The sequence below is a fragment of the Protopterus annectens genome, chromosome 2.part2 (assembly GCF_019279795.1).
Source record: "Protopterus annectens isolate FY-2018-M chromosome 2.part2, PAN1.0, whole genome shotgun sequence".
NCBI classification, from domain to species: Eukaryota; Metazoa; Chordata; order Ceratodontiformes; family Protopteridae; genus Protopterus; species Protopterus annectens.
In genome coordinates, this window is record NC_056730.1 from 839,000,632 (window position 1) to 839,023,727 (window position 23,096).

Sequence of the window (23,096 nt, forward strand, 5' to 3'; positions counted from 1 at the left end):
TACACAAACAATTGTATGATTATCTCTTTGTATACTTGGGTAGTGGTAGAAGAAGGTCCATGTGGCTTAGTCTATTTACCTAGCCAAAAAGTAAATAAATCAAATCAAATCAAATCAATCAATCTATCAATCATTGCTAATACATGTATGTTTTCTGTATCATAGGTTTTACGTAGTGGTGGTGCCTTATCCATAGTGACCCTCTTCTGGGAGATTACTTCTGATCCCAATAATGACCTGGTCAATACTTATGGTAACATTACCTTTGCAACTGGACAGACAATTGGTACCGTAGCTATACAAATTCAATCAGATGATCTTCCTGAACTGGATGAAATGTTTCTTGTTCATATCATCAGTGTTTCAAATGGTCGTCTTGGATTTCAGAGAAATGCTGTACTAACTATTCTTGCTAATGATGACCCATATGGACTTTTCATATTTTCTCAAGGCAGCAGACCAGTAAGAGTGGCTGAGGGAAATGCCAGTGTCACCCTAACAATTCAGCGTCTCAATGGCCTCATGGGAGCAGTCGGAATAACATATGGGACTGTGAATGATAATGATAGGTCTTCATATCTTCCATCTGGTGTAGTCAGGGCAACAAATGGAAGTGACTATGTGATTCTGTATGGATCTGCGACATTCGCTGCCAATGAAAGTGAAGCCAACATAACGCTTCATGTGCTGGATGACATGGTCCCAGAGAGGGCAGAGTCTGTGTTTGTCCAGCTGTTCAGTGTTGTTCTGGTGAGCGGTATACAAGACAGGCAGAGTAAGTAACTGTATATTTCATTACAATTAGAGTACTGTCTTTCATAATGGGAGAATAGCATGAACTATAGTACTATGGCAATATGATCAGAGAATCTTTTTATCTATGCATTGCCTTTTACACTAGTGTGTATGTCTACCTGTAAGTAAAAGTGATTTATTTGCCTGTTGCAAGAAACATCTTCAAACAACTGTGAGCTGATCTTGCAATTTAAAGTGCCATTACGGGTCTTGGCCTGGTATGTAGCTTTAAGTGGCAGCCATATTTGTACACAGTGGAGAAGAGATGCAAACGTGGCATTACAGTTATACTACATATGAACAATTTGAAGGGGTCAAGCTGATGGAAGATTGGTGTTTGCTTCAAAGATGAGCATGGCCTTTACAGCTATTCATTTCAGCTTCTAAGGAAGGATAAATGACAAAGAAACTGTTAGTTTACAGTTGATATAGAAGGGTATTACTCTAGTCACAGAATGTCAATATTCCAGCATATTCACCTGCACCTGGGAAGTCATATGTTTAATGAGTAACTTCTTTAGAACTATTTGTTTGTTAATATAATATCCTTCTTTCATTCTTAAAATACAATACAATGGAGAAGATTGTGTTGTATTTCAGTTCAGCTAATCCATAAAACTGGATTTATAAAACACTATTAAAGACAATTTTGTTTTCCATTAACAGCAACATAAATTATAGGAGAAATTTCAAGTTGATAAAAAGTAGTTACAGAGCCCTGTGTTTCAGGCCCTTCTAGAAATCGCTCATATAATGTCTAAAATGTAGAGAAATAATTTCTATTCAAACTAGATGCTTCTCAGAATGTTTTAGTCTTATAACTCATGGAATACAGAATATGTATTGAACTGTCAAACAAAATTGAATCAATAAAAGGCACATAACCATTGCTATGTGTCAGTAAGAGAAGATCTTCAGAATATCAGTTAGTAATATACTGCTGAAGTTTCCTGTAGGAGCCTTAATATGGATGGCAGGTTCACTTGCAGACCTGCATGATGATGAGGGCTAATGTTAATTAGCCATGTGTTCTCCCTGAGAAATGTCAGTGGCTCCTAATTTACGCTGTCAAGTGATTTGCAGAATCACTTGGCGGAGAAGAAGTTTACTCCTGGAGGAAAAGGAGAGTGCTGTGAAAAGACAAAGGTCGACCATTCACTCCTACTGATGCAGTATTGGTGCAGATAGGTTCAATGAAGATATGGGGTGAGGAGGGTGTTAGTGAATGTATGTGTTTGTGGATATGTGTTTGCATGTCTGTAGGAGTATGAATGAACCTTCTGTGTGTGTGCGTGTGTGTGTGTGTGTGTGTGTGTGTGTGTGTGTGTGTGTGTGTGTGTGTGTGTGTGTGTGTGTGTGCGTGTGTGCTTGTGTGCGTGTGAGTGCGTGTGCATGCGTGTGTGTGCATGTGTGTGCATGTGTGCGTGTGTGTGTGTGTGTGTGTGTGTGTGTGTGTGTGTGTGTGTGTGTGTGTGTGCGCATACGCACATATACGGGTGTCTGAATGTGTGCTTGTGTGAGGGTAGAGAGGTGCCTTTACCAGTACAATGTGTGGGCTGCTAGGGAGAATACTACCATTGTCAGGTCTGGCAGTGCTAGTGTTAGCTTGAGTTCATGTCAGAGTCATACTAATGAGCTGATAATGAGGTTTCTCATTGCAGACGTATCTGACCCTGAATCACATTTTCTCACTGGTACTGTAATTAATGTACTTCTGTATGCAATTACTGTGAATGATGAGCTCTTTCCTGAATCACAGTTGTTGGGTCTTTCGGCTTTTTCCCGGTTAGGGGTCGCCACAGCGGAACTCCGGTCCACTAATGATTGGCAGTAGATTTTTATGTACCGAGTTGCCAGCTCTGATGCACGACCTTCAACGAAGGTGCGCCCATTCACACATGTCTCTACACAGAAGACGCTTTAGCTGAGAATCGAACAGGACAGCATCTTACTGTGAGGTGACAACGCTACCGCAGCACCACCACCACTCACAGTAATTCCCCTTTTATGTGATTTTTCATTCAAATGCACCATTACTTTTATCTTCCATTAAACTTCCACATTCCCAGATTCATCTTTTTAGATCTGGATTCTTTAGACTCATACATAGTCCTCACGGTAAAGTCTCAGTAACTGCTTACATAAAGAAGTCATGAGACTTTTTGCAAGCTATGTCTCTATTTATGCATGTAGAAACCTTTTCAGCTATTACTGATGTGTTCCTCACATCTGCTTGCTTGTATTAGCTAATCTGATTACATCAAGGTCTGTGTCCATTTTTGTGCTTTATACTTTAGTAGGGCATCAAAAGGGTACTCTTGCCTTGCTATTTTGATTTTCAGATACAATATTTTATAGGTTCATAGGTTCATACGTGTTTACTAGGCTAACGCCCACTAGGGCCTTTTTAAGACTAGCCATGCATCTCAAATCTCTGACAAGTTCTGATACCCTTGATAAGTGTAAGCAGGGGTTTGGGAGATGAACCATTTACAAGTTACCAGTGTCCATTAGAGACATAAGTGCCAAACAAGGGATGAATTTCTGGTTTCCCATCCATATGTCCAAGTTGCACTTGAATTGAGTTAGGGAGGAACTCTGATTCACATGGATGCGCAGCCTGTTCCATAGATGGGGTAGTCTCAGGGATACATACATATCTCTCTAGCAGGTCCTATTTATATCACAGGTAAGGTTTATGTCTTTAGAACAGGTGATTCTGGTGCTGTTTGTTTTGTGGATATGCAGGAGCACCATTAGAGCGGGGTCTGACAATGCCCTGTATGCCAGGCATAGATCTCCCCTCAAAAGCCTGTAAGAGACAGAACACAGGGATAGGGCCTTGAGGTGGTCTGTATAGGACATTTTAATTATGCCCTGTATTCTTTTAGTGAGGAACCTCTGTGGACGTTCCAATTGTTGGATATGCCTGGTTAGATACATACCAAAGGAGGGATTGTACTCAATGATAGGTCTGATTAATACCAAATACAGTGGAACAATGACTTCCTTGGACTTAGATGCCATACTTTTATTTATAAGTTGTGCAACATAGAATAATTTATTCACCACTGTAGACACATGATGGTCAAATGCTAGATAACTATCTATATGTGTCCCTAAGTCCCTGACTACTGGATCAACTCTAAGGGGTGTGTTGTCAATATAATAGATACCAGGGATGGATGACTTCCCAAAGGAAACTATTATGCATTTCTTGGCATTTAGTTTTAGTCCATGGCTCTAAAACCAGTTGTTTGTTTGTGTCAGCCCCTCCTGGAGAACATTTGTGTCAGTGTGAGATTCGATGACAGCTCCTAATTTGCAATCATCTGCAAATGTAGTTAACCAGAGACCACTTACATTGGCCTTGACTTCTGAGAAGTAAATGCCAAAAAGAAGCGGTCCAAGGACTGATCCCTGAGGAACTCCACTTGTGACTGGCCTCTTCGTAGAGGTGGACTCACCAATTCTAACTTCCTGGGTCATGTCTGTGAGCCAATTTGCTATCCACCGGGTGACATACGGGTTTGTATCTAACCTCTTGTGTTTGTCAACAATGCCTGAGTGGGGTATTGTGTCAAATGCCTTGGCCAGGTCAAGGTAGGCAGTGTGAATGATTTTGCCCTCATCCATTGACCTTCTCAAAGAAGCCCACCAGTTTGAGTAGGCATTATCTGCTCTTGACTAAACCAAACTGGGTTGGGTCCAGTGTCTGGAGGTTTACTATATCTCTGTTGATCATCTCCATGATAATTCTTTCCATGGCTTTACATATAAGACTAGTGAGACTTATGGGTCTGCAGTTTTCAGGGTCTGTAGATGGCCGACCTTTGTGCAGAGGGACAACTGTTGCCTTTCTCCATTCATGAGGCATGAAGCCTGTTTGGAGGCAGCAGTTAAATAGTAATTTCAGGGGCCCTGATAGGTCATGTTTCATGCAATTTAGAAGGCATCCTGGGATATTGTCTGGGCCCATTAATGCAGTTTTCTTGGTCTTAGAGAGCATTAAGGACCTGTTCTCTAGTGATAGTGGGGTGAGTTACATTTGATGATATTTCCTGAGGAAAGATTGTGTGGGAGAGAGGGGTAAAGTTGGAGCTGAATTTATTAGCCAGGAGGTTTGCTATATCTTCTGGCTCGGTATAGGTGGCTTCATTCACAATGAGCTCTGCACACAATTGTGTATTGCCTTTGAGGCTGTGGACATAGCTAAAGAATGCTTTGTAGTTGCCCTTGTCGTGGGAGGCCAAACTTGCCTAAAAATATGGCTTTGGTGAACTTTATTTGTCCTCTGATGTATTTGTTTAGTTTGATGAGAGTGCTTTTATCCTGCTGGGTGCTGCACCTCCTAATTTTTGCCATGATTTTCTTCCTTCTGTTATGCAGCCTATTGATGCTGTGATTCCACCAGGGTGGCTTGTTTTTTGTTAGTTCTGTACTTCTTCCTAGTGGTACAGCTTCCTTTATGCAGCTATTTATATGCTTGTATAGAATGTCTATGAAAAGTTCTGCATAGGCAGCGGTGTTCTCAGGGTTTATGGGGGCTTGAAATTTTACCAGGTTCTCACTTAATAGCAGGAAGTTATCCTCAGAATAGTTTCTGAATATTCCAGGTTTAGCTGGGGGTCCAAGTTTTATTTTTACTTCAAAGGAGACCATTTTGTGGTCTGACCTTACCAGAGAAAGCATTACAGTAGGGGGTGTGCAGCATACTCCCATATTAGTGAGCACAAGATCCAGCATGGTTGCACCCCGTTTGGTGTATTGACTATCTGGTACAGGGAGTTTGTGTTTACAAAATCCAGGAATCTCTGTGCATGTACGTTTGGTGTCATATAGGATTCTCAGTTAAAAATGGGGTAATTGAAGTCACCCATGAATATGGTATTGAGTTGGATGGTTAGTGTTTCTAATAAGTTTAAATACATGGTATGGGTTTCCTGGGTCATAGAGGGGGACCTATAGCTTACAAGAAAGTAGTATTGGATTTTACCTGTGGTGATTTGAACATGGAGCAGCTCAAGTGCATTGTCCTGTTTGACCAGCCTTGAACTATATTTATTTTTGATGTAAATAGAGACACCTCCACCTTTATTCCCTGCCTGTGAAGTAGCGGGCCTAAATGCATGGAAGGCATTATAACCTTGTACTGTTGGTGTTCTCTCTCTGTGGCTTTAAACCACGTCTCAGTGACTGCACAGATATCAGCATTCTCTAGGGTAAAGATAGCTTCTAGGGAGTGGAGTTTTTTGTTTAGACTCCTAGCATTGAGCAGTAATACCTTTAGATTTTCTTGGTTTTGATTTGCTATGTTGGAAGTACTTTCCGTTTGGCATTCCCTAAAAAAGGTACTATGGGGGAGGACAATGTGTTAGCTAATATTTGAAAGCCTAGAGGGGAGACATGCAGACCATCCCTGGCAAAGCAGGGTGGTCTGTTGACCATCTCCTTCCATGTTGACAAATATTGCACCCCCTTAGAATGACAGCAGACACTAAGCCAATTATTGAAGTCAATCATCTTTTATTTGTATTGTGGCATCATCCTTGGAGAAGGTAAAATGCTGCTCAATGCTAGGCTCATTCCAGCCTGTGACACATATTCCAAGAGCTCCATGAAGTCTCTCTTCATATAGTCTTAGCAGGTAAATCTCAGGTCATTTACTCCCACATGGACTATGACTGAGTCATATTGGTAAATGTGGTCCAATGATCTGAGTGGACACATAATGTGGCAGATTCTAGCCCCTGATAAGCAACTGACTGTAACTTTCTCCTTGCTCAACCTCGTGAGAGGGACATCAGTGTGTCTCATGATGGAGTCTCCAATAACTAGAATGTTGGATTGTGTGGTGGCTTGTCTTATGGGCTTAGAGGTAGCATGGTATTAGAATAAAGAGTTATTGCTGACATTTGAGTGCTGGTCGTTGTGTCTTTTGGAGCTTAGAGGTAGAGGCTCCATGAGATATAGCTCATGTGTGGGTGTGATGTGGGTGTTGTTTTAAAAGAGTGCATTTGGGGCTGCTGAGGGTATTTGTTATGTGTACTTCATCTAGGAGGTCTTTGTGGTTAAGTAAGGTTACATGTAAGTGCCTCAGCATATGTGGGTTGATATGTCTGCTTTGAATTGTGCATGATGAGTGCAGCATATGTACTACTGACAACCTTATTGACATTAGGAGTACTTCATGTGAGAGCTTTGCCTCCAGTGATATTGTGTAAATACATCTCTCACATACCATATCAGATTGTTTGAGAATTAACTGGTTATCAGTAAGCATGAGGCAATTTCTACTTTGCCTCAGGATGCCCATATCCACCAAGCTGGTAATGGAGACAGTAGGAAAGTTCATATCCATGACAACAGACCCTTTTTTATGTATTAGGCAGTTGGAGTGAGAATATCAATCACTGTCAGGAGTATCAAGTTTGCAACTATGCAGACAGTGCTCGTTACTGCAAACTAGTTGTCCTGTGTGCAACTAGGTATTGGAAAAATTTCAATTGTGTTTTTACAGGAAAAATGTCACTCAAGGTGTCTGAGTCTGTACAGAGCACTGCCAAACACTTGAGGGAAACTAATACATAGACCCTGGAAATTTTAGGATGAAGTATTTAGGCAGATATTCTGAAGTTAGAAATAAAATGAAGCAGTATTTACTGTAAACAAAGAATTAGCTTGTCAAGAATGACGAAAAGAGGGGAGTCACATGAATGGCTACTGCCCGGCTACTACTAATCCTGGTCTCACCTCAGCTTCACTCTGTTGGGATACAATGCTCCTTTGCTTCTTCTTTCACCAGAAGCAAAATATTAGCACCAATTGCAAGAAGAGAAGCAGGCCACAGCTTGTTTGGTAATCCATAGTCTTGTCCCAGATGATGCAAGGATCTGTGGGCTTGTAGCCTGTTTCTGGTAGATGCCTTGAATAGCAAGCAGACCAATCAGGAATGTTAAACACAGACACTCACTCTCTAACCAGAAACAGGAATCAATGCACTCTGCTCCTTCTCTCACCAGGACCAGAATATAGGCACAGATTCCAAGCTGTCACCTATGCAGCAGTTAGGTTTTCTGGTGATCAGCAGTCTCCAGGAAATAATTTCATGTCTTTGTACTTTAATTCATTCATTCATTCATTCATTCATTTATTAATCAATTAATTTTTGTTAACAAGGTTAGCCGCATGTTGGTCATTATGATATCATGGGGAAATGCACAAAGTGACATTTTATTGTGTTTGTCTCCTGCAAACATGGCACATTCTTTATTACTGGGGGGATGCTCTAACCCCCCCCCCGCCAGAAGGCTTCACGCTCCACACTGTCCTTACTTGTATAAACATCGCTAAGGATCACACTACTTCAGGGATAAAAGGCAAACATAATGAAATTGGAAATCTACATTTTGTCTTGTACTAGTATAGCAAATCTCAGAATGTGGACACAGGAAGATTGCCGGGAGGGATGTGGTTAATGCTTTATGCACTGGAGCTGGCAGTGTTGTAAATGTTATGCTTCAGTTTTGAGTTATGGAACTTGGATAGGAGGAAGAATGTGAGTTTTTTGTTTTGTTTTCCTCTTGCTACATGTTTTGTGTGACCTCAAAGTTGGTATAAATAAAGATTAGGGATGTGGACTAGCCTACGCATAGGGAATTATCCTGTAAAAAAAAGAATTGTGTAGAGCATCGTGTGGCACTTAAGGCATCACTGTTGTGAGTGTGCCATATTTTGCAAGATCAGATACTTAAGCATGAGATTAATCATAGTGAATTACAATAAAATTGCATGTTTGGTAAGTTTGCTCTCAATATATTGAACTGCTACCTGGTTAGCCATACTGACCACACCCTATTTACAGAAGGAGCCCAGAGAGAAAAGCTTCCAGTTTCTATAGTATTACAAATAAGAATTAACAGTTTCAAGAATCAAATTCCTTCCAGTATCCATAGTATCACAAATGTGAATTAACAATTTTAAAAAGCAATTTTTGTATGTACAAAAGTTGCATTGCAAAAAAACATTATTAATGTCATAAAAATGTTTATTTTCAGTGATATAACAACTAAATAAAAAAGAGAGAAATTACAAGATACAAAAGTAACAGCAGTGACTATGAAAAAGAAAGAATGTAACAACATCAGTTTTACTTTTAATAGTCATTATATGAAATCAGTTCTTATAGGAAGGATACTGTTATTAACTGATGTTAGAGGTTGCTCCCCTGAACCACCTTACTAATGAGAGCTAACCATAACCCCGCCACTAACCCCAACCTTACACTTTACCTTAGAAAAACCTTTTTAGTAACCCTGACATTACATAGGACATTTAGACACACATCATCTACAGCAATGCACACACTCCCAACACTAGCATTGGGATTCAAGAAACATTCCAAGTAAACTGGTATAAACTGCTGCAATCAAAATGGGCAGTTTATACAATCACGGGAAATGTTTTTCAGAGGCATGATGTGTTGCAGTGAGGCAAGACCTCATTATTGGCTTACATTTCTCTAAATCACATGGTGTTAACACTAGTGTTTATCAACATTTTCCTATGGGAACCACTACTGGTGGCCCATGCAACATATTGGCAATGGTACCCCCATTCATTTTCTCGATCTCACACACACACACACACACACACACACACACACACACACACACACACACACACACACACACACACACACACACACACATGTGCACACGCACACACACACACACACACACACACACACACACACACACACACACACACACACACACACACACACACACACACACCTATACCTCATACCTCTCAACTTTCAACTGAAATTACAGAAATTCCTTAATATTACCTCTTATAATTGCTGTGTCACTTGTAAATCACAAATTATTACAGTCAATGAATAATGCCAAATATTAGAATTTCATACTTCTTATTGTTTGGAAAATGCTTTATGATGCAAAATCTGTTGTTCTAATTAGTTTTTACTTGTCTTAAAGTAATATTTCAAAAGTGTGCCTGGTGTCTAGTGTCCAAACTTAATATTACAGGCTTTGTACCACCCCAGTGTTCCAGGCTTAGCTCATCAGGCTAGGGAAGCTGAGAGGTATGGCAGCCACCTGTTCCCCACACATGCATGCATATATTCATGCATACCCCCAAATACACACATTCAAACATTCATGAAAACACATACCCATCTCCACACACACACACATCCACACACACCTAATGCTGAAAGTGTCAAGACTTGTGATTGTTTTGGCATTAACATCTCTTACCCAATCACAACTGATGTTCCTTCTTTTGACATCCGCAGTACTACAGAATGAGTATTTTTGATGAATTTTCAAAACACTTCACTGTGTTGACAAACTAATGATTAAGCAGAGTAAACTGTATTCATACCCATGTGGCCACCATCAGTGGATTCCCACAATCCACCATCCCAAGCCTGATATGTGGTCAAGACCATGTAGGTAGTGGGTTTGACTGTCTCTAAAGAGATGTTGGGGCTGGGAGGCCATCATCCATGGCTTGACATATTAGCACTGTGGCATTAGTGCTGTGTCACAGATGGTAACCCAGATGACACACTGAACATTCATTGCATAGGTAAGTTTCAAATTATGGTAGCACCATCTGACTTGATCCATAGATTAATAGGTGTATACTAAGCTAGTGACCACTGGGACCCTTATAAGCCTAGCCGTGCATCCTATTTGTGACCCACAAATTTGTTTTATCTAGGAGGTGATTTACTGACTGCCTCTGTCCATCAGAGGCATAGTTGCCAGACCAGGGGTGAATTTCCGATTACCCATCCATGATCCAAGTTGCACTTAAGTAGGGCTAGGGAGGAACTCTGCTTTACATGGATGAGGACCTTCTTCCAGAGAATGTGAATTCTCAGAGGCAATTATTTGCCTTTCAAAAATATCCTGTTTTTGTCACAAGCAAAATTTAAGTCTTTTGCCCTAGTTGTTGTGATGCTGTTAATTTGAAGATCTGCAAAACGTTCATCAAAATAGGGTCCAGGGATGCCTTGTATGCCAGTCAAAGATTACATTTCAGTAGTGTGTATGACACCAAGGAAAAAGATAGGACTTTGTGGTGTTCGGCACTGGACGTGGCTATTGCTGCCTGTATTTCTTTTTTTGTAAGGAGCTTCTGTGGACATTCCAGTTACTACATGTGTCTGGCCAGGTGCATACCGAAGGGGGCATTATACTCTATGATGAGTCTGATGAGGGCTGAGTGCAGTGGTACTGGACTTCTCCAGACCTAGATGCCATGCTTTTACTTATAAGTTGAAAAACATAGAAGGATTTTCTTAATACCCTGGATACATGTTGGTCAAAGGCTATGTTACTATCTACATGAGATCTCAGATCCCTGACTAGTTAATCAACTTTTAGGGGTGTTTTATTGATGATGTAGTTAGCTGGGGTGGCAGATTTCCCAAAATGTACTGTGATGTATTTCTTGGCATTAAGTTTTAAGCAATGGCTTTGGTACCAAGAGTTTGTCTGTGTTAGACCCTAATGAAGGATGTTCTCATCTTGGTGAGACTCAATGACTGCTCCCCATTTGCAATCATCTGCAAACTAGAGACCTTTGACATCAGCTTTGACCTTTGAGAAGTAGATACCAAAGAGGAGCAGACCCAGCACAGAGCTCTAAGGAACTCCACTAGTGACTGCCCTCTTTGTGGAAGTGGCCTCACTGATCCTAACCTCTTGGGTTCTATCCGTAAGCCAGATAGCTATCCAGCATGTTTTAAAGGGATTTATGCCTAGTTCGATAAATGTATTGACAATGCCTGAGTGGGGTATTATGTCGAATGCTTTTTACATATCTAGGTAGGCAATATACACAGCTTTCCCCTCATCCATTGCCTTAGTGACCTTTCCAAAGAAGTCCACCAGGTTCACTAAGCATGACCTTTCTCTGATAAAGCCAAACTGGTATAGAAACAGTATCTGGATGTCCCCTATGTCCTTGTTGATAATTTCCATGATAATTCTTTCCATAGCTTTGCAAGTAAGTGTAGTCAGACTAATGGGTCTGTAATTTCCAGGATCTGCTGAAGGTCCTCCTTTATGAAGGAGGGTGACAATTAAAGTTTTCCATTCTCATTGCACAAAGCAGGTTTTTAGATTATAGTTAAATAATGACTCCAGAGGTCCTGATAAGTTGTATATTAGACTGTTCAGGGGGCATCCCAGGATGTTGTTAGACCCCATTAAGGCTGGGTTCTTGGCTTTAGTGAGCACAAATAGTACATACTCTTTAGTTATAGTTGGAAGGGATATGTTTGAGGGTATTTTTTGGGGGATGGTAGGGGGTGATGAGGGGGTAAAGTTAGAATAGAATTTGTCTGCTAACAGATTTGCTGTATCACCATGCTCAGTAAATGTGACAGCATTAACCAACAGTTCAGCATATTGCTTTGTGCTACATTTGAGTTTTCTAACAGTCATGGAAATGATTGTTTTGCTATATACTGGCAGGCTAGAAGTGCATTATAGGTCCATAGGTTCATTGAAGGTTACAAGACTAGGAGCCCTAGAGCCTTTATAACCTAGCCATGTTAATCCATTTGTCCTTGTTTAGATGGATGTACCTTACAGGTCAGCACTGACTACCTCTGTCTATGAGGAACATGGGCACCACCCCTGGGGTGAATTTTCCGTCACCAATCCATTGGTCCAGGTTGCACTTAAATAGGGTCATTAAGGAGCTCTGCTTCACATGAATTGGAAGTTTGATCCAGAGCGCAGTGGCAATCTCTGGGAGACATACCTGTCTCTCCAGCATGTTCGGCTATGTCACTGGCAAGGTTGAGATTCCTAGAGCGAGTGACCGTAATGCCATTTGATTTGTGGATGAGCAGTATTTTCATCATGTTGGGGTCAGAGACTGCCCTGTAGGCCATGCACAAGTTGCCTTTCAGTAGCCTATATGATACAGAATACAGTGACAGGGCTTTCAGTCTATCCACATAGGTCATGGTTTGGAGGCCCTGTATTTTCTTAATGAGAAACCTGTGTGGTCTCTCCAGTTGCTGCAGGTGTTGCACTCTATTTATGGTCTGATTAGGGGAGAGTAAAGTGGAATTATAACATCCTTAGACCTGGATGCCTTTACTTATGAGATGCTCAGTGTAGAAGGCTTTCCTTACCACTGTGGAAACCTGGTGGACAAAGTTCAGATTGCTGTCAACCTGTGTTCTCAGATAGTGCACTTTTTACCTTTAGTTAGAGACCATGACTGTGGCACCAGACATTTGTTTGTGTTAGCCCCTCATGTACCTAGTTTACAATAATCAGTGAACTTAATAAGCCAAAGGCTGTCTACTTTAGCCTGGATTTCTGAGAAATAGATTCCAAATAGTAAAGGGCTCAGTACAGATTCTTGTGGTAAGCTACTGGTGATGGGTCTACTGGTAGAGGTGGAGTCACCAACTTTGACAGTATGTGTTGTGTTGGTGAGCCAATTAGCTCAAAAGCTTTGACTAAGCCCAGATAGGTGGTATGCACTGTCTTACCTTCATCCAGGGATTTGGTGACTTTCTCAAAGAAGTCTACTAGGTTCAATATGCACAATCTACCCTTAACAAAGCCAAACTGGGTTGGGTCTAGAGTATGAAGGTCACCTATGTCCTTGTTGATAAGATCCATGATGATTCTTTCCATGGGCTTGCAGATGAGGCTGGTTAGACTTATGGGTCTATAGTTCCAGGATCAAGTTGATGGCCTGCCTTTATGCAAGGGGATTAATGTTGCTGTTTTCTATTCTGCTGGTAGAAAGCCAGTTCTTGGGCTATGGTTAAAGAGAACAGCAAGTGGGTCAGCTAGGCCCTGTTTTAGATTGCTTAGTAAGCAATCTTGGATGTTATCTTGTCCCATTGAGGTTGTGTTTTTGGCCTTGGTAAGCACATATATGAACTGATCTCTAGAGATACTAGATAGAGAACTGGTGTCAGGTATGCTTTGGGGTATGGGTAGTGGGGATAGGGGGGTGAAGTTTGCACCAAATCTGTCAGCTAGCAGGTTGGCAATTTCCTCTGGTATAGTGTGAGTGGTACCATCTATTACGAATTCGGCACATAGATGGGCACACCCTTTTAGATTTTGGATGTAGTTAAAGAGTGCTTTATAATTATCCTTGGCTAGGGATGCTATTTTATTTTCATAATTAGCTTTAGAGGACTTGACAAGACTTCATATTTGCTTGTAAAATCTGTGGAGAGAATTCTTCCTCTGCAAAGGCAGTTGTCTCTTGTTCTTGGACATCCGTTTCTTCCTTTTGTCATACAATCTGTTTATACTAGATGCCCACCAAGGTGGATTGTTTTTTTTTTTGGAAGGGCCTGGTTTTAATCCAGTCGGGTACAGCCAAATCTATGTAGTTACTAACATGGTTACAAAGGGCATTTTTGTGCCTCTCTGCATGTCATTATTGCCTTATACCATCACCTACTAGGCTGTAGTTTGCTTTGGAGAAGTTCTTTAGTTTTTTTGCTCCTTTGGGGGTGGGGAGTCCAATAGCTACATCAAATGAGACTGATTTATAGTCCGACCTTACCAGGGAGGGCATCACACAGGGGGCAGTGCAGTGACCACCCATGTTGGTGAGTACTATGTCAATTATATTAGAGCCCCTTGTGGTGGTGCAGACTATCTGTCCCCAAACACTTGCATTGACAATGTCCAGGAACCTCTGGGTGAGCATGTTTGAGCTCATGTATATTACCCAGTCAATGGAGGGATAATTAAAATCTCCTATGACTAAGGTTTTGGGCTGTATGGTGAGTCACTCCAGTGAGTCCAGGTAGGCATTGTGCTTTTTTTGGGTTCATGGAGGGGGACCTATAGCTAGCAATGATGTGGTAGGGTGTTTTGCCTATAGTTAATTGGGCATGGAGTAGTTGTACTTTTGACCAATTTGGAGGTGTACTTGGCTTTAAGCAAGATGGATACATCTCCATCATTGGTTCTTTCATGCTCATTCTGAGGTCTGAATGTGTGGAAGGCATTGTAGCCTTGCACAGCTGGGGTGCTCTCTGTGGCCTTGAATCATGTTTGATTGACTGCACAGACATCAGCATTTCTCAAGGTAAGGAGTGCTTCTAGGGAGTTCAGTTTCATGTTTAGACTCCTAGCATTAAGCAGCAGAACCTTGAGTTTGTCTTGAGTAGATTTTGCTATTTCAGAAATGTTGTTGTTTTGACATTACCTAAAAAGGCACTATGGAAGAGGCAAGCACCTTAGCCGGTATCCAAAAGCCTAGGGGAGACAGGTGCAAACCATCTCTGGCAAAGCAACGCAGATTGTCAACCATGTCTTCCCAGGCTGACAAATACTGAATCCCACTGGAATAACACCAGAAGCTAAGCCAGTTGTTGAAGTCACTAATTTTTTGTTTGTGTTGTGGCATCATCCTGTCTGAAGGTAGAATGCTGCTTAGGGCTAGGGTCATACCTGCCTGGGACACATAATCTAAGATTTCAGTTATGCGTCTCATCATATAGTCCAGGGAGGTATGTCTCAAGTCGGTCACCCCAACATGGACTATGCCAGAGCCATAACGGTACTTGTTGAGTGACCTGAATGCATGTGTGATCTAGCAGATCCTAACACCTGATAGGCAGCTGACTGTGAAGGTGTTTTGCCTTGGGGCTTATTTGGTGAGACAGTGATATGTGTATTGTTATGTGCAGTGTTTTCTATAAATGTTGAGGTGTGTGCAGATTACTTGTGCTTGGGAGGTCTGTGATCTTTTGGTAGGCTTTGCATATGTGGGTTTATGTGTTGTGTCCTAAACTTGTGTGAGACATGATATGTATGAGTTGACAACCTGTTTGATGTATTGTTCTTTATTATGTGAGAGGATTGCTTCCAAACTGATAGCGTAAATATATCTCTCTCATATGATATTTGTTTGTTTCAGGACTAAGTGGTAGTCAATTAACATGAGGCAATTGGTACATTGCCTCAGGATGCCCAAGTCAATTAGGCTGGCCAGAAAAATGGTGGCAGAGTGACCATCCATAATGGCAGATTTATACCATAGTACTATTGGGAAGTGGGTAAGTTAGATCTGTTTATGATGTAGGAGTAACAGAGGGGCTTATTCTGTTGATGGTTTAGAGTAAACAGCCTGTGTCAAGTGCATTACTGCCTGTGTCTGAAATATTTGGATGAAACTATGTATGTATGTATGTTCTATCATATGTATGCATGCTTTTCACCCTCCCATGTTGCTATACTACTAGCTTTAAAATGTGTTGAGACCCCTTAAGGCATCAGACCCCCCAGGCATTGAGATGTTATGTCATAGGCTGCAGTCTACTCTTCTCACCAGAGATGGTTCTACAGAACAAAGTTTTCTGCACAAATCTCATCTGACAGCAGCATATTTGAGAACAAAAGGTCTGTGCCAATAATGTAGCGAAATTACTTGCATGTGAAAATTTACAGCATGACATACTAAGCAGAGCAAATACTGCTGCATTCCATCTAAACATCAATCACAGATACCTACATTAAATTAAAAGTGTCTTTTTCTGTCTAATTTCAGATTTGGAGACCTCTATTATGAAGCATAGAAATGTGGGTCATATGTTGACTCTTCACTGTTACTGTATTTTTTCATTAGTGATGTTTCATAAAGTTAAAAGAAGTTGTAGATTTTGTGCAATGACACTGACCAGCATTAAAAATAAATCAATAAATTACTTAATTTCTCAGTTCCAGACTCACCGCGACTTGGATCAAGGAGTGATACCATAGCTCATGTCATCATTGAGGCAAATGATGATGCATTTGGAGTCTTACAGCTGTCTGCTTCAGCTGTGAGGGCAGCAGAAGACTATAATGGACCGATCATCAGCGTAACAAGAACTGGAGGGATGTTTGCTGATGTTTCTGTAAAATTTCGAACAGTGCCACTGACTGCAACAGTTGGTATGAATGACACTAAATATATTATATTATATTATATTATATTATATTATATTATATTATATTATATTATATTAGTCCTGCTGTCAATATAATGTTTGCATGGTGATCCATAGTTACACATTTGTTAAATATAATATAAATTAATGACACCTTTATTAGATGTTCATAATTGCATAGAAAGTTATTTTGTACTTTTTTGTAGTCTAAATATTTTATTTTATTATATTTTTATTTACATTTTTGTTACCAGAATAGATTACTTATCAGAGCATGACCATTTACAAACTCAGTCTGGGTTACATTCAAAATAATAGCAACAAAAATGTAACATTACAGCCAACACTGGAACACAAAGGTAATACAGTCTAGTCACCAAAAAGAGGGTCTCTATTAATTTGACAAAGCTTTAGCTTGTCGAACTATGAAAAAATCAACAGCTAAAGATTGAAAGAGCCAAACCGCTAACAGACAGCTAAGCAAATATTTTCTCAGGGAAAGAATTCACTTGGCCATTAACGGGAATATGCTCTTTCCCCAATGTGGAGCAATCTCAGAGTTAGTATATTTAGATAGGGGGTGTGGGGGGGTGAAGCCCCCCCCCCACTTAATTCATGTTGAAAGGTTTTGTTTTGCGCAAAGGCCAAGCAAATTCTTTCCATAGGAAAAAATGTGCTTAGATAATCCTTTGCAGTTTGGACGTTTCAGTCTTCAGCTGTCGATCTTTTGTAGTTCTGCAAACACAAATGACAAACGGAGAACTGCAGGGTTCACACAGAAACAAGTTAGTCCTCTTTGTTCACTTCACTTCACTTTATTAACTTAAATGCTTTTTGTCCCACCAAACTGCGGGACTTCTTCAGATAAAAAACATTTAAAATTCAGTCATAAAGTAGTGACAACCACTAGTCACCTGCTTGCATCCACCAATACTAAGTACAAACCAATTAACCAGTTAATAAAAGTTCTTAAAGATAAAAGCATGAAGACATATGCTCAGCCTTTACTATAAAAGTATATATGTGAAAAATATATGTATAAATGTGTATATTAACATATATGTGAAAACTACCCACACATAAAAGTACATTTATGTATATGTACGTAAATAGTACATCAATCAGGCACACATAATAAAATGCCACATATAAAAAATATATGTCCGCTTTTTTTAAAACTGTTGTTTGAATTTATGTTTTGAAATTAAAAAACACATACTACAACTATCCCTGTGGCATAAATTTAACTAACCTTGAAGAACAAATACAAAATACACCTCAAATAATTCATTCTCTCTCTATGATGATATAGTCTATTATATATAAAAAATGCACAAAGAAAAATACAACTGCCAGTACATACAATAATAGTTTACTATCTCATTAAACTTTTTAATTTTAAGATACAGGCAATAGAATAAATTTCATTTAAGCCTGGAAACTGGCAAGCTTTAGTACGTAATTGCCAAAGCAATACTAATCTTTCTAATAACAATGAATCAGGACCCCATCTCCCATCAGGTATCATTGCGTCAATTGCTCTACATTTAAAATTATGGTTCGTAACATCCCTAATGTGTTTGGCCAAAGCATTCTCTTGTTTAGATTTCCTTATCTGATATAGATGTTCATAAACCCATTCCCTCAGTCTCCTATCAGTTTTAACAATATAAAATGCTGAACACTGTTGGCATTGAGCAACATACACAACAAACTTTGACAATCAAGTTTGTATTGAGTACTAAACTCATGTCCCCTGATGATAAAGCACTGACCTGTCTCCATATAAGGGCAATACCAACACATATTACATTTGTGCATACCCTTCTTGTTGTTAAGAATCATATTTACAATCTTCTGTTCCAAGAGGTTTTGAAGTTTTGACCTCGTTTAAAACACAACACAGGGTGGACTTTGGAGCTCACATCTAACTACTGAGTCATTCTTGACAAGCTCCCAATTTTTATTAATAATACCCAAAATTTCATAACTGACCATACAAAATGGTGTTATCAAACTCAACCAAGTGATGGTATTCCTTTCTTGGTCCTTACTGTTCTGCCTACTCATCCTAGACTCAGGACCATCCTTACTAACCAGAATTGGTTTGTAAAAAACCCTTGGTCTTTTATCCTGGACTTCAGTTAACAGATAAGTAAGCAAAGAACTCTGGTAACCCCTCTTAGAAAACATCTCCCTTAATCTGTTACATTCAGTGATGAAAGCATTGTCCTTAAATACCATATGAGCTACCCTAACCAATTGTCCCTTCACCACAGATTTTTTTTGGTGAAGGAGATGGCAGCTACTAAAATGTAAAAAAGTATTTGAGTAGGTCTCCTTCCTGAATATATTTGCTGTATAACATCCATTAACATAATCTTTACTCAGGTTGAAAGGTTTTTGTTTTGTGTAACGGCCAAGCGAATTCTTTCCATGGGAAAATATTCGCTTAGCTGATCATTCGCAGTTTGGACATTTCAACCTTTAGCTGTCGATCTTTTGTAGTTCAACAAGCTAAAGTTATGTCAGATTAATAGGGACCCCAAAAAAAAGACACTATGCTCAAACTTTACACCATGTCGAGATGTACATATTACAAGTGGAAAAGTGGAATCAGAGGAGTAGTAAGAAAAGAGTGAGAAGCAGGTGTAGCCTTGGAAATAAATTGTAGAGGGTAACACAAGTGTTTAGAGGACAAAGTAAGAGATAAGTAATGGTAAAGACACAGAGTTCAAGGAGACAGAGGGACTGAGTGAGAAAGGAGAAGGGACTTGTTTACAGGTAGTAGAAACATAGTTGTAACCAGCAGAGTAGTGCTGTTAATGGGGTAATGTGAGAGGTAAATAACCTAGGGCAGATTAATGTTGATTAAGTGATATGTCCTACATTCTGGTATTTGTATTTGTATTGCTTACAGAGATAGCGTTTGGGGTTGGTCCTGAAATTAGCATAGCTGGTATGCTTAGTAAGACAGTTAGGAAGAGACTGCCACAGTTTTGGATTAAGTACAGAGAAACTATAGCCAGAATTACATAGTTTAGTAAATGTGGTTTGGAGAGCAGCGACTACTGTACCCTAGTTTCTGAGGTTTTAGGTTGAGATGGAGTAGTTAGTTTTATTACAAGTGGACAAGATATGATATTCATGAATTCATAGGTAGTTACTAGGCATGCAGTCCAAAAGACCAGTAAGGAGCCTAGTCCAAATTCCCAGTTACCCCAAAGCACTGCCTGGTTAAGTGAATTGCTGAAGTTAATTCTCTAATTAAAACAAACCACATCAAAGGCACAGTAGAGATGTAAGGCAGGAAATATACAGAGGATCCAATGCTCACACAAAACGAAAAGTCCACTTATGACAAAGTTAAAACAGCAATTTATTGTAGCACAAAACGGACTTGGTAAGCGCTTTCACCTAAATAGGCTTCTTCAGACCCGAAGAAGCCTATTTAGGTGAAAGCGCTTAGCAAGTCCGTTTTGTACTACAATAAATTGCCGTTTTAACTTTGTCATAAGTGGACTTTTCATTTTGTGTGAGCATTGGATCCTCTGTATATTGCCTGCCTTGCATCGCTACTGTGCATTTGATGTAGTTTGTTTTATTCGGATTGTGTTTGGCACAATGAGCATTTACCTGGTGGGGAGTGATTCTTTTTGGATTTCTGACTAATTCTCTAATTAAATGAAGGCAATGGAGTCAAATCCTATACCTATAAGCAGCTCAGTAACAGCTCAGAGCTCTAGTCTTCTGTATTAACTGCCAGATTCTTTATTTCATTTTTATCAACAAGTATAGAGTTATTGTTGATAAATTTAACTTTATCTGCTTAAAAAAGTAAAAGTGATATAAAGAGACCGCCCCAGGATTCAGCAAGTCTAAATTTCCATGCAGGAACAGTGTAGCCATTCTTGCATAGAATATGGCCGCCGAGCGATCCAGCAAACAGCCGATCTTACTTGCATGAGCATGCCTACACTGTTCCTGCACGGATATGGCTGCAGAATGCTAATTACATCATTTACTGGTGAAAACCATGCAAATGAGGTGAATTAGTGATTTACCAAGCAGCCAGGTATCCATGCAAAAACAGTTTTATTTGCAGAAATGTATTTGGCTACCAACCGAATGCATTTCTGCAAATAATAAAACGGAGGCATGGCAGCTCTCAAAAAAGCATGTATTGCAGTGGTTCAGCATGTCAATGGCCAAATATATGGCCATTGGCATGGAAACCTGTTTCTTTTTTAAAAAAATCAAACTTTTATTTTGGCCGATCTCCACCGTTTAAGTATAGGGCAGTGGTGTGCAAATGGGATCGGGTAGAAAATATAAAAAAAAGGTGAAAACTCATTTTTAAGGGAAATTTGCATTTTGCCATCATAGTCTATGGCATGGAGAATGAAAACAATACCAGTGAGCAGTGGTCGTCAAGGGGAAAGCCTCTGCGTAAGTGCAGTAACTATGGACTAAGGCAGTGGGGTATGCAAATGAGGGGATATTTACTGAATCACAAATATCTTCTAAGTCCCAAACTGCACCTAACCATGTAGGTGCTCTAGCATGATGGTGTAACTAGGAGGAGCAACAGACATGAAAAGGGGGTGTGTAAGGCATGTTGTAAGCACATTGGAGACCTAAGGCACAGAGATAAGCTTAGCTAAGCACAGCTAAGCAAGGGTGTGTGTCTGAGGCTGTATTGTCTTATTCCATGAACTGAGGAGCATGTTCATGCCCAGGGGAGAGACATTTCTTACTGTTTACATAACCTAAATGGCGTGCACCCGGTCTAAAACAAACAAACAAACAAAAAAAAAAAACCAACGGAAATAGCATGACTATTTACATTTGGGCACCAGGTTTGCTCAGCGCACCTCAGGGCTTAAAAGGGGAGGAAATGGGAAGGGAAAAAGAAAAAAAAAGAAAAATAGCAGAATTAAAGCAATCATGTACAAATAACATAGCTGGCAGGTGGAATGCATCATAGTCAGCCAATCATAAAGGCAGCATCTGCAGCACAACAGTATAAAGTGTGGAAACACCTTACAGTCTGTTTTTTCCAAAAAACTCTGCAAGATTGGTGTTCACATGCAGGGGAATTTTAACTGGAAAAATGTTAGGGGCTGCCATCCTCTCTTAACATCAACTAATTTTAAACCCCAACAAAACCAAAATCATAGTCTTCAGTAACAAAAAATACAAACCTCCTCAGCCCCTTTTATCACTCATTTCTGCAAATGGAAACAAGACAGTCCATACAAAACAAACTAAACTTTTGGGTGTAACCATAGATGAGAACTTCAAATTTGATATGCACATTGCTCAAACTGTCAAAGAAGTCCACATCAAACTTGGCACCCTATACAGGGCCAAACCATATCTTACTCCCAATGCCAGGATAGCCACTGCTCGCACACATCTGTTATCCACCCTCCTATATGCTTCTCTCATATTCACTAATCTTAGAAAATCAGACTTCAACAACCTAGAATCATGCTACAAAATAGCTAAATATGCCACCAATCAACCACACAGATCTCACCACTGTTTAACTCTCTCACAGTTAAAATGGCTAGAGCTCCCAAACCTTTTATTGCTTAATCAGCTAATCTTAGCCCATAACATAATCTATTTCCCAAAAAACTGCCCTGCAATCTCCCACCTAGATGAACCTAGAAACAATCTCAGATCCCTCAAATCTTTTAACAAACTCTTACTCAAGGACTCCAACTCTCACAACTATCATGGCGACTCCCTCTTCTCACACAAAAATAGCCAAACTCTGGAACACACTTCCAGAGACTATTACAAAAAACAATCTCATAATCAGTTAAAAGCACTCCTAAAGGAACATCTCACTAATCATTGGTTGTGCTCTTGTCACTCCCCTGGATAACTACAAACCCACTTCTATCATAGTTCTCATGACTACTATCCTAATTTGTATTATTTGTCTTATATAAAATAGCACAGTACTGTATGGAGTAATTACTTAGTACTATTGTCTGTATTGCTCAATCAGTTGTATTGTATAAATACCTGTATTGTTTGTAAACATTGTTTATTTTTGAAATCCTGTGGAGCCTTTCTCCCCAGATCTCCACTGAAAACGGTCCCCTGGCCCAGTCAGACACTACCCGGTAAACAAATGTAATAAATAAATAAAATAAATAATCATGCTTATTGTAGTACCCATGGCTGTGTCAGCGCAATGCAACAACCAGTAGCTGTAGAAATGTCACTCTGCTGGATGCACAGTAACTAAGATTACACACGTGTACAACATTTCACCCAAATTAACTGACAAGTTGCATCCCATGTCTGTTGTTATGAG

The 23,096-nt window shown here is 39.9% G+C and overlaps 1 protein-coding gene across 1 annotated transcript in view; it reads left to right on the forward strand.

Moving 5' to 3' along the window:
• The window catches only part of ADGRV1 (adhesion G protein-coupled receptor V1), a 3,979,741-nt gene that overhangs the window by 761,293 nt on the left and 3,195,352 nt on the right, over positions 1–23,096 (forward strand). The window contains exons 28-29 of the mRNA XM_044064182.1: positions 166–775; positions 16,551–16,766. Coding sequence (XP_043920117.1) covers positions 166–775; positions 16,551–16,766 — 826 coding nt within the window. The remainder of the gene's footprint in view (positions 1–165; positions 776–16,550; positions 16,767–23,096) is intronic.